This window comes from Aythya fuligula, chromosome 3 (assembly GCF_009819795.1).
Source record: "Aythya fuligula isolate bAytFul2 chromosome 3, bAytFul2.pri, whole genome shotgun sequence".
Taxonomy (NCBI): domain Eukaryota; kingdom Metazoa; phylum Chordata; class Aves; order Anseriformes; family Anatidae; genus Aythya; species Aythya fuligula.
In genome coordinates this window covers 97,543,554-97,557,109 of record NC_045561.1, presented here as the reverse complement: position 1 = coordinate 97,557,109, position 13,556 = coordinate 97,543,554, and the positions used below count along the sequence as shown (strand labels likewise).

The following is a 13,556-nucleotide window of genomic DNA, read 5'->3' as shown; positions in this document are numbered from 1 at the left end:
CTTTATAAATAACCAGCCAGCATCATGATGTCTCAGATTTGGTATGGGTGCATGGTACTTACACCACCACCACCTCATTCCAGGAGCAGGGTTCACAGTTTGACCCATCATTTGGGTGCTAAAGGTTGCAGGAAAAAGCAATGAATATCTGCAATGTTTCTCACAGACCCAAAATAGAGCTCAGTCAGGCAGAAAAAGAGACAGCACCCTCATTTGAAAAACTCACAGTCTGAAGGTTATGGAAAGAGGGAGATTGTCTGCCTGTTACTATGGCAACATGTTTAAAAGGGAACTTGTTACCAAGCTGCTGTTTCTTCCTGCACCCCATAGGAAAATCCGGATGAGACCTCCTCCATCTCAGTGGGTTGAGCAGAGCAGAAAAGTTCACAATACAATGACAAAGCAGCAAGAGCTGGCACCAAGGGTGTACAGCCAAGCAGATAATGATGAACTCTTAAAAGTGGAAAAAAAATAAAAATGTTTTAGGTTAAACCAAGGCTGAAACTTTGACATTTTTGGTGAATTTAAGGCTACAAAGAACTGATGCTGAAACAAACAACCAAACAAAAAACAAATGATTTTCTTAATAATTTTCTTCAGTTCTGACAATTTAAAGGTTGCATTAAATGTGTTATTTATTTATTTATTTATTTATTTAAGTAAAGGGTATTTTGAAATAGAAAGGTATTTTAAATTGAACAGCCGTATGTTCTCTGGCAATAATCAATGCTTCTGAGAATTAATGCTTACGTTATTTCATTCCCAAAAGAGCTCTCGACAAAATAAGCGAATCTTTAAAATACACTCTTTTTTACGGAATAATAGCAGCAATTTGGAAGGAATGTATGGTAAATATTTTTGCTTGGATGTAGAAAGTTCTTGCAGTCCCCTCAGAGAGTGGTACTACAGAGAATGGTAAATTTCCTGTCATGAATAGTCATGAATAAAGGGCAAATTAAGAAGATTTTCAGAAATACTAAGCAAAAATAAATAAATAAATAAATAAATAAATAAATCACTCAAGGAAGAAGTTCATATATACCAGCTTTATTTGTTACATTTATTTTTCATCTGATAGAAAAGAAATCTTGGAAATTTGGTAGGTCCAGCTGAATTGCTTGGTCCAAGTGGTTTGTATTACATTTTGGTCTCACTGGCATCCATGGCAGGATTCCAGAAGGACCAGTTTCATACAAGTTTCATACCCCATTCCATCCTTTTTCCAAATGGAGACCCTTGCAGGATCTTTGTACATTTGGTCCAATTCAAGATGAGCTGTGCTTTCTGTGATACAGAGCCCTGATCAGAGGTGATCCTCCTCAAGTGACAATATTCATAGGTAACTAAACAAGAACTTTTCTCAGCAAATGTTTATGACTAACTCCAGTCCCAGTGAAGTTAATGGGAGATTTGTCATTGCCATGTGACAAGGATTTCCCCTTTTCTTCTAGAGTTATGTGCAGATTCCTCTATAAATCCTTAAGCTCTACTACCCAATTACTCTAGTTCTCTTTAATTGCTTAGGTGCATAGTAAACACATTTGTCAGAGTCTCTGATGAGAAAGTGGTTGCATTTTAATGACACAAAGGGAATCTGATTGTCCCCTATATTTATACTAATAAGATCCAAAATTTTCTGTTTGGGGAAAATAAGTTTGTAAAACTATATACAAGAAGGAACAAAAAAAGTTTAATGGTGTTGGGCTGGCATTTCTGGTCAGTATTTGGAATCATCATAGACAATTTTCTTGTAGCCTGTTTTTAAATAGCACTCACATAGTGAAGCCTTGTTTAACGACATACAACCGTATTTCTCCATATTACAGGAAAATGTTTACAGATTAGTTAGTTTAGATCAACCAAATTCTGATACTTTATATTTTTGTCAATAGCTTCACTGATCACAGTCTGTGAAAAAGTGGCAGTCATGAATCATTTTGTGGGCTTAACTCTGTCACAGAACTGTTGTAAAAATGAATAGTGGTGATGTACGTTGAACTTGAAAAGCACTATGCAGATCTGCATGTTACATACCGATCAATACTAGGACATCAAGCCAATGGAAATCAATTTTGCATCACACTCAGGGCTCCCTGCATTCCTCCACTTCAACCCTCGGAGCTTCTTGCAATTCCCATATTTCCTCTCTGGGATTTCTGTCCTGTTCCTTGTTGCAACCTTGGAAGCAACATTGTGCCTCTCATTTCTCCCAGACAAGTCAAGGTCCCATTCTTCCATCTATAAGATGTGGGTATGTTGTCAATCCAGGTTTCCTTTCTTTTCTTTCATTTCTCCTTTTTCACTTATGACATGCTCCATTCTCTCATTATGTGTTGTAATCTTGCTTCAACATGTCTCTGGTCACTGCTTTCCCCAGTTACCAAGTTGTTGGTGTTTATTTCCTACCAGTTAATGCTACTCTGTGTTCCCCAAAATTCAATATCTTACCCCCCTACCCTACCACCACCATCATATCAAAGATCCCATTCTCACTCATGAACATTACTTTACTATACAACCATATTATCTCAGAAATAAATCCATTGGGCTGTTAGCTTGCCAATCTACTAATCTCTATTTGAAAGATGGATGGAGCTGAAGTAAAAGAATTGTTGTGCTGAAAGATATAATTGGGTGCCATGAAATATTTGTTCCACCTGCAGGTATCTGCGTCAGTGCTCAAAACTGTGAATGTACTAAATACATGGCAGCACTCCACATGCTCCTTATTTTTCCCTTTGGGTTTTCTGACTTGGCTCCAAATTATTATGTTCTGGTCACTGATGCAGTTTTAGGAATAAAATTTGCATGTCCATTTTTATCTAACACAGGAGTTATAAAAAACATCTTATCCTTGGTCATTATTCATCATGTGGTTCCACTGAATTAGCTTGGGCTGTCAAATCATTTTCCATATTTTAGCATTAGACGTGTGCTTCAGATCACCTAACTTTAGATATTTATGATGTAGTTTTCTGCATTGGAACCTGTCACCCACATCTTTCCCTATAGTCAGCAGAGATAAATATGTCCTTGAAGGATGGTATTCATCCGACATTTTTGAGACACGTAGTTCAGGCTGAGATGAATCATGCTGGTTTCTCACATTCCAAAATAAAACCACATCCAGATGGCCTATTTGCAATAATTCTTGGCCCGTGCTATGCTTGAAATCATATCTACATTTTGGTTGGAAAAGTCCTATTTACATTGTCTGAAACTACAATGGCAACCATTTAACTATAGACTGATCACCTCTTACAGCTCTTTTTAGTCTACTAGTATAAACACTGCCATATGTGTCTACCACAAAGACCACTCAGGGTACTGAACAGACAGGCATTTATTTTTCAGGCTTGTTTCAGGTGCCTAAGTGTCAGAACAAGACAGGAATTCAGATACAGCCTGTGACTCATGTTTGTTTGATAGCCTTGAGCATTTTGGCGCTTGGCTTTACATCCTCAGAACTGCCTACTTCTCTCTTTTGACTGTACAGGGACACTGGATGCATAGATGACCTTGTTGCTATAGCCCTGGTAGAACTGATTATCTGTTTTTGAGGATATGCTACCCCTCAAACTTCAATATTTCAATTAAGCAGCCTGAGGTGTTAGATAGGAAGTCACAAATAGGTAGTACCATGTGCTGTGCAAATGCATCAAGCCAATGTAACAGAAAATACAAGCCATCTTCTAAAGCTGGAGGTTAAAGCCAGGTAATCACTTCAATTCCTCTTTAATGTAAATTTTATATGAGGTATTGTGCTACATAGATAGGTTGAAAATCTCTGAATAGCAGCTTAGGGCATTTCCAGAATTTCTTCCTTGCACTTGTCAGGTTAGTCACTCATCTAGTCCCTGGATGTGCTCCTTTTCATGGTTAGGAAAAAAAAAAAAAAAAATCACAACAAGTTAATAAGGAAACAGTGCTCATCTGATGCTGGGGACTGCAGTCCTTGGACAGACAAATCTCCAGCTAACACATTTTATTTATGCATTTGTAAGATTTAATATGTACTTATTTGATTAATATACTTGATTTTAAAACATTCAATATTTGTATTAGTTATAGGTTAGGCTGTGAGGATATTTTTTTTTTCATAATACATTCCAGGTATTGTAATGATGCTTCACAAGCTTACTTTCAATGCATAACAGACAAAAAATATTTGTAACAAGAAGATTTGTGGAGACATACACTTGTTTGAAAGTCAGAGATTCCCAGTGCTTTTGTACTGATTCTTTTTAGCAAAGAGCAGTGTTCTGTAAACTCAAAGATGCAAAATCCTAATTTTTCATTGCTTAAAGTTTTTTTGTCCCTTTTGCCCTAGCACATTTACATGCAGTCTAATTCATCATTTCAAACAATATTGTTGGTCATTGTATCTCTCTTTTTTCCCTTGATACTGACTGACACAAGGAAGAAGCTTGAATGCTCTATAAATTATGACCAGTCCCTGAAGACATAAAACTAACATCTGCCTTGAATATGAGAGCAGCTGTGTTAGCATCAGAAAGTAGAGAAGAATAACCAGGAAAAAAGAGCAGAAAAGGACATGGCCTGACAGGGAAAGAGGTGTAAAAGACAGGAAAGGATACAGAAATCCTCGAATATGTCAAGGTTAAAGGTTTACTTATATTTGTGCAGTAGTTTCTGGAAAGAAGAGCCTTGAGAGATTTTCAGGGTTTTGGAACTACTGGATTCTCCATGATTGAACCTGAAAAAAAGAGCTATTCCCATGCCCAACTGTATTTTTATCATATTCCATTCCTCTGTTTGCTTGGGGTTATGTTTGCTTTTTGTGTTCCTTCAGTTCATTGGTTCTGATGGTGGCAATTTCTTGGTAAGGTACTAAACACATTAGTATCCTCAGTTACTTTGGTATTTTTATAGTGATTGCCCTAAGAAATTATAGGAGCTGATGTAAATAATAATAATAATAATAATAATAATAATAATAATAATAATAATAATAATAATAATAATAATAATAATAATAATAATAATAATAATAATAATAATAATGCATATATTATTATCTTCAATAAATATTTAAAATTCCAGTCATTATCCAATCTGTCATTACTGGATTATTCTGTCATTTATTATTTTTATACAAAATGTTATGATCTTACCTTTCTCTTTAAACAAATCAGGAAAAAAATATATTAATATTGTGGCTTTACATATTTTTATCAATCAACTGAGCTGTGGATGTTGACCACAGACACACTTTCAGCTTCTTACAAATGTTAGAAAAGCATGTTAGCCTAAGTGAATTTTAAGCTAGCACATTTTTCTTTGTGTTTCTGGCAGGCTAAGAGCTACCACATGGTCAATTACACTGGCCTGGTATCATACAGTAATTCATTCAGCCATAGCTCAACTGTTTCTTTGAGCCCTGAAACAGACCTCACAAACAAAGTTGAATGAATAGAACAAAGCACAGGTGACTTGACAAATATATATATAATAATGCAAAATTTTGAAGATTTTAAGAGGTTTTATAAGAAGTAAAGGTGTGTAAAAACAGGTTTGATGTCCCAAACAGATCCCAGACTTAAAAAGAGCGATAAATTTAGAAGGTGCACATGTAAGTAATTAGACTTTATTTAGTATCAGCTACTCTCCCTGGCAGATTTTAGAGGGGAAAATTACTTTTGGAAAGTACCCCTTTTTAATTCAGTTTTTAATTATTTCGATTATGCTTATTAAATGCCTATAGCAGTTTTCAGCTACTATATCTCAAGCACAAAAAAAAAAATCAAAATTTCCATGAGGCACATAAAATGCCATACAACTATGAAAACAACTTACAGAAAATTGTATTTTTTCTATAGTTGCACTGTGCTTGAATCATCAGGAATCATGAGGGATGGAAAAAGCTGTTAGATTGCCCATTGCAGTGCAATCAAGTTATGCTGTATCACATTCCTAGGGAATATATCAGGATGAAACTGTTCAAAGTCTTCTGGGCTGTGTTTGATACTGTATGAGGCCAGTAGTTCTGTTCTAGGGAGCTCGTTTAAATGAGTTCTTTGCTCCTGGCTAGCTCTTTCTTTCCTTCTGCATGTCTGCCATGTCTTTTTGTTTTGTTTTGTTTTGAAATGCAATGGCAATTCACAGATGTAGTGGAAGAGTTACCTTCATTCATAAATGTGCAAGATGGTGATGAAAAGGCTTGGGGACAGCTCTTGTGTGTCACTTTCACGGAAGAGCTTCCTTCCACCTCTCTTTGACTCATACAGCTGTGAAAATGAAAACCAGCAAATCCACAAGCATTTCGGAAAACATTGCCTATGTTCCAGTTTACTTTCCTGTAAAAGGAGAATAGTGCCTTCCACATCTCATAGGATTGTAAAAGCTAATGCAGTAATTTCTGTCAGGTGCTTTGGAAACCCTTTGTGGGAAGTAAAGTCTAAGTTCAACACATTGACCATTATTATTCCCCTGATAATGTCTGGTAATATGCTGGGTTAAGTGCCATTTATTACAATGCTGCTTATGTAGCTGAATCCCAAAACACTGTTATAACTTACTTCTTTATCTATATATAGCTGTACTTTTAATTGGATGATCCAAAATATGTTATTTCAGGGAAACAATTATATTTCATTTTTGCAACTATATTTATGCAGGGTATTATAAGCTGAATAGTACAACAGATTGGGTAATGAACAGTAATTAGTTCTTATTTTAATGTGAAAAACTAAGTAAAAGAAACTGTTAAAAAACAAATTAGAAGCAGAAAAGGATATGCACACATACATATGCCATGATAAAGTCTAGAGGTGAAATTTAGACACAATTCCATATTTGACTTTATTGTAGCAGGATTGCACCAAGGATTAAGATTATTTTATTGTTTATTAGTTTAATTCTACATTCATTTTAAAACATTATGTGGAGCTTTTTTGAAATTAAAATGCAATAAAATTAATTAAGCATCTACCACTACGGGAAATGTATAGCATTTAGGTTGTAAGATTGAATGCTGAATAGGTTTTGATTTGTTTCAGGACAATATGCAGGTGTTGAGCTCTCACCAGCAGTGGGAACTTTTAGGACAGATTTTATATATGCTTAGACATCACTCAGAGTGCTCTTTGGCTAGTGTGTTATCTCTAGAAGTTGGTACTCAGTGTCAGGTTATATTGCTATATATAATGATATTCTCTGGTTTCCATTTTGGTCCAGGCCTTCAAATTCTTTACATCAGGCACCTGTGCAAGATTGCTTTTTAGAGCAAATTTACAGAAAGACTGTGCTAAGTGGGTTGTAAGCATAAACACATGCATCTGTCTGATCCTCTAAAGGATTGTCATGCATCCTATATGTTTGTCTGATTTTGAATTGTTGCTTAAATAAGCTGAAATTGAGGAGGGAAAGTGTTTGATTTTTTGTTTGTATCATTTGACAGCTGCTAGGAATTGCATGAAATAAAAGAATATCAAAGGCTCAAGTATCCAAATCTTTACTTACAAGCTACATTTATTGAGTAATCATGCTTGTTTAATAACTACAGTTGAAGCACATGATCCATAGGAACAAATAATCTAGTATATAATAATCAGTAGCTTGTACCTAATGATATTTGTTCCCTCTGGAATAACAGATTTTTAAAATAAATATTTTGTAGTTTGTATATCAAAGAAAAAAATAGTCTAATAGACATGTTTGTACATGTATGGTAATAGTGATAATAGATCTGGACGAATGATAATACATGTTCAAATAGTATGAAAAGATTATTTGTAAGCCATTTATTGATATAAAAATTGAGCTTGATTTCAGCATGTTCACATTCTTTTTCTTTCTACTGTTTATTTTTTGTGTTTATGAACAGTGTACTTGGGATCTTGAAGCTGAGATTCGTTTAAGAAAATGAAGCTGTGTGTGATAAGGAAATGACTCTTTACATATCTTTAGGTTAATATATCCAACTGAGGAACCCCAGGAATAGAAATCAGACCCACATTGTTTAAATGACTAGACACAAAGCTTGACATATGAATTCCAAATATCAGATAATAAACTGAATACTTGAGTGTATCCATTAAATGCATTTGAGTAAATTTGCATAATGAATAACTTCATGAAATTGTAAAGCCGCTAGCAGACAATTTTGCAGACAGGAAGAAGACTGCATTCACCTCATAAATTGCTTATAGTGAGTAATTTTATCATTTTAAAATGGTGAATGAAATCCTATGAATGATGAGACTTTCCACTGAGTTTATAGAGAAAATTAGTTTAGTTTTGCAATGTACTTGGATTTTGCAAGTTAATCTTTTAATCAGACAGATAACATACATTTTATGTGTTCTCCTGACAGACCAGCAGTACTCATGGTCGCCTTCTCAGCACTTCAATGAAGAAAGATACTCTCCTGCTCCGAGGAATATGAAAGGATTATCTGGCAGTCGCAACCAACCACAGTTATGTTCAGCTCATACTTGTGGCTTAGCATCCCCTGAAGATTGCGAACACACCCACGACCATATCCACCATGGGCAGGAGCCAAGGCAATCATATCTTCTCAGCCCCACGGAGAGTTGCCCGATGGACCACCATCGTTGCTCACCACGCAGCTCCATTCATTCTGAATGCATGATGATGCCCATGGTAATGGGCGATCACATGTCAAGTAGCACTTTCCCCAGAATGCACTACAGCTCTCATTACGACACAAGAGACGACTGCGCCATGTCTCACGGTAACCCTAAGATTAACCGTATTCCTGCGAATCTTTTGGACCAGTTTGAAAAACAACTTCCTCTTCACCGGGATGGTTTTCACACCTTACAGTACCAGAGGACCTCAACAGCTGCAGAACAACGCAGTGAGAGCCCAGGAAGAATACGCCATCTTGTTCATTCAGTCCAGAAACTTTTTACTAAATCTCATTCTCTGGAAGGATCATCCAAGGGCAATGTTAATGGAACAAAGGGAGACAGTCGAGGGGATGACCATCATCATGGGCACCATTCCAAGCATAGCAAAAGGAGTAAAAGCAAGGAGCGAAAACCAGAAACCAAGCATAAATCTGGAATGAGCAGCTGGTGGAGCTCTGATGATAATTTGGACAGTGATAGCACTTATCGAACCCCTAGTGTGGTAAATAGGCACCATACAGATCATATATCCCATTGCTACCCTGAGGCACTCCAGGGACATTTTGGGGATCTCTCATTGAAGACTTCCAAAAGTAACAATGACGTGAAATGTTCAGCTTGTGAAGGGCTAGCAATGACCCCTGATGGTAAATACATGAAAAGGAGTTCTTGGTCCACGCTTACAGTAAGTCAAGCTAAAGAAGCTTATCGCAAATCATCACTGAACTTAGATAAGCCTCTGGTTCATCAGGAAATCAAACCTTCCTTGAGGCCATGCCATTACCTTCAGGTAAGAGGAAGACTTTCTTAATATTTGTAATGGAAACAGAAACACAGTTGATGTCATAAAGTCATTGTAAAATAAAAGGGTCCTGTGCATATCTCTCTTAAGTGTATCTGTATGGAATTCAGACATTCCATGAAAGTGAAAAAAAATCTTGCTTTACTCTTTGTGTATAAGGCACAGGTAAAAACATATATAAAACTGGTGTGATATAAATTAGTTTAATGTCAGTGGATTTGTTGTCATCTTCAGAGTTCATGTTGCACATCTCAGAAAAATTCATAAATCAAATTTTAAAAGGGCAGTTCACCCAAAGTCTGGGGCTAGAAAAAAATGTGTCAAATACAACTGAAGATGAGTGATTTTAAAAACGGGTTGTGTGGAATCCTATTTTTGTGTTTCTTTTCTCCAGGTTAAGTAAGAAGACAATAGATATACTGGCTTACTGATTTGCTTTTTCTTGATGATGATTACTCACAAAATTCCATTTAGTGACTGAGTATCCAAAATCATGTTGAAGTGAGCCTCTTTTGAGTTCATACTATAAGCCATCTTTGTTGAAAGTTACATGAGATCCTTGGGAAGACAGATATCTCAGATCTGGTACTCAGACTATTTGTGGGAATACACGTTTTCTTTAGCAGTTCCCACTTTCTCCTACATTTGAACTCAAACCTGCTGCTTGCTGCCATTTGCCACCCCAAAATCATGCTAGTGTAGCTATTTATGATGCTGCACAATGATTTGGATCTTGAAGTGATAAGGTTTTTAAAAAAATGTTCCAAAATATGTCTTTTCGGATGTTGACATCACTTACATGGCCTAGGTCCAGCACAGTCCCTTGACAAGTGTCATTAGCACATCAGGCTGTACAAAGAACTGCACTGGGAGCAGAACAGGAAGAAGGAAAAGCTAGGAGGGTAACTTCTTCAGCTGTCACTGCCTCTGGGGAAAAAAACAACAACAACAACAACAACAACAACAACAACAAAAACTATTGTACAAATATTCCCTTTGGTGTTTTTAACAAGAACAGCCTGCAAAGCCAAAGTTGTTCTGAGTGCCTTCTCTTTTTGTTTCCTTTTAATGAACTCTTTTCCAGAATTTAACTGATTCTGACATTAACGTGGGCAAACCTCCACTCCAGATTTATGTATTTAGAGATCTCCAGTTCCTGTGGGCTCTGCAGAAGCCAACAGACACAGCGTTATCTACCTCTATGTAGAGCTCTCTTCCCTCTGAGCAATAGGGAACCAATAGTAATGAGTCACAGCTGAAGGGCCAAATCTTTTCAAATGCACATGCAGCCATCCAGGGTCAATCTCCTTGCTGGAAGAGGAAAGGTTCCTCATAGCAGAGAAAGGAAAATAATTACTTGCAACCCTCATAGCATTTCCATGCAAACTGATTCCAATTTAGGCTGACAGCTGTAATATTTTTTCATATCCAAGTACAGTTCTTATCCATGTAAAACAGCCTGCCCTTCCCTAGAAGTTTTTAATCTAACTCAATGAGCCAGAACTGGAAGTGCATCCCATACAGAGACTTCGACTTCTGTCTGTGTTACAAAATCAAGGGTATAGCTCTGACATTAAAGAAAAGTTTACATTTTGCTGTCTTTTTCCTTACCATCCCATACTTGTACTTCACGGAGAAATCTGGGCCCTCTATATCTCTGCTGGGTGTCTTGCTTTCCTTTTCAACATGTTTCCTTTTTTTCTTCTTCCCTCATCTTTACACCTCATTTTTTCTTTGTAAACTATTTTTTACTTTTCATGAGCCTTGTTCTTACTTCCAACCTGTATCAGCATCCTCAAGTGAATGTGAAACACTGAGTTCACAAACTATCACTAAGCTTCAGGTTAAGCCCAGTGGGGGGGCCTAGGGAACAGAAACGCCCTTTTTTTTTCTTTTTTTCTTTTTTTTTTTTTTTTTTTCAGAATTCTTTGTTTTATCCTTTTGGTGAATTTGGGATAACTGAAACAAATTAGCAAGTTTCATCAGCTGGTAGATTCAAGCAGCTTAAAATCTAGGAGAAGTGAATTTAAATTTTTGCGGCTCCAGTGACTTCATCCAGTTTTAACCCTTTTAACAAATTGGATAGTAATCATCCCCCAATTCACAGAGATGCTAGAATGGCAATCTGTCAAGACTTAATTGCTCAATTACTACAGTAAAGAATCCAAACCTTTGTTGAAAGCAATACTAAGAATTATATATCAGGAATATTCTCATTACAAAATTTTTAAGAAAAATACAAGTTCTGCAGAATCTGAATATGCCATTCAGAACACAGATATCCTTCAAACTGAATGTCTGGCTTACTCACTAGCCCAAGGTCAGGAAAAGAATGAAGGGACCCCATTCTGTCAATGTCGTAACTATATGCATTGTTTTGAAACTTCTACTTTGAGGGATGCTGCACTGTCACAATGTAATCATTAAGACCCAAGATATAAGACTCATTGTTAGCTCTGCCATGAACTTTTTCTCTGACCCAGGAAATGTAATCTGTTAATCACCAGACATTTCAATTACTCTGTCTGCAAAACTGAGGAAAGATAGGAAAGATATTTAACTTTTCTTACAGCAGTGAAGTAAGCATCAGTAAATAATGGTTGAATTAAAATAATCATTAGGTTCAGAAACTGAGAACAGTAGAGAAACATCTCAGATTCCTAGCCAGAAGAGTTTACTGCCTTGCTCCAGAATATCTGGAAATTAAAATATTCAAAGGATTATCGAGGTGATTGTGCAGCAGCAGATTTCCCTGAAGTGCATAAATGAACAGATTAACATAAAACCCTTGGGCCTTTGTAGGATCTCTGTGTTTATAGAATTAAAACATTAAAAGGCATTTCCCCTTATTGATGTCAGCTACATATTTTTAAAATCTTTTTAAAGCAAAACAGCAACATCCTAGTCCTTCAAAGATCTTATATATGAATACATACTTATACTCAAGCATAATAAAAATTATTTTTTATGTTTATATATTATCAGTGATTATTATATATATAGTTCTTACTCTGCTATGTATGTATATGAAGATTCACTGGATTTGACTCACTTTTCTATCCAGTAGTCTTCTTGTTATTTTGTCTTTCAACACCTCTATAAAATATTACTACTTGTGTTTTCCACTTGAGATTTTAGGAATACAGAGTCCCAAACTGTAAGTGCATGGCAGTGTCATAGGCCAGTACTTGACACCATGATCTCTCTGTTTCTGAGCTTCCATTTTGTCTTCCATAGTAATTACTGAGCTGCACTTTCCTTAAAACTTTTGAAGAGTGAACAAGGAAAATTTCTTTCTAAGAAGTGAATTTCTACCAGATTCACAGTTGATGAAAACAGGAGATGAGAAAAGAGGTTTTGAAAGCCTCTGTTCTTTCAAAAAAAATATATTTTCAAAAAATATGCCCAGGTTATGTCTCATATTGGAAAGCAGGTATTTCTTTAATCTGTCCAAGCCTCATCTCTGGCTTTTTTCTTAGGGTTTCTCATGTCCCTGTTCCTCCACAGTCCTCATAGCTGGGGGAGCTCATTGCTTGGGCAGTGTGTGGGTGCATGTTAGAGAGGGTTCAGCCAGATGACCATAGTGCCCTCCACACCACTGTGGCCATTTGCCTTGTTCCAGCAGAGCCGCTCACCGGTGGCCATTTTTGTAGAACTAAGTTGGTAGACATAAATCTCTATGAAGTAGTATTTATTTTTCTGATCTATACCTCAGTACCTGACCAGATTTGCGTTACTCCTTCTACAGTGGAGAAGATGGGAGCTTGCAGAGAGAAGGGAGAGGGGCTGAATGTGAAGCCCCTTTGGGCTCCAGCTAGTTGTTAAATCAGCTTAGCTGCAATGTTAACCCAGACCAGTTGGCTAGCAAGCCAGTCAGTTCAAGAGCAGAGAACAGCCGTTTCATAACTGTACACTGATAGCATTTCTTAAATTCTTGTGAATGATTAGCAAGTTTTTACCCATGGGCCTTCAATTTCTGTTTTGAATGTAGACAATTGCATTTCTGAGCACCAAACATTTCTGTCATTTCCCTCCATGGGCAGAATAGCCCATGGAGATCACATACATTATAAGCATGCTTTTTAATAGCTTTGGCTACAGTAACTGCTACTGCTTCCCATAACGTTTTGATTTTAATA

At 36.5% G+C, this 13,556-nt stretch overlaps 1 protein-coding gene across 7 annotated transcripts in view; it reads left to right on the top strand.

Annotated features, from left to right (window-relative positions):
• Nucleotides 1–13,556, top strand: part of DLGAP2 (DLG associated protein 2) — a 474,554-nt gene that overhangs the window by 368,822 nt on the left and 92,176 nt on the right. For all 7 annotated transcript variants that reach the window (XM_032184999.1, XM_032184995.1, XM_032184994.1 and 4 more), the window contains one exon: nt 8,336–9,405. In XM_032184999.1, the coding sequence (XP_032040890.1) occupies nt 8,336–9,405 (1,070 nt within the window). The remainder of the gene's footprint in view (nt 1–8,335; nt 9,406–13,556) is intronic.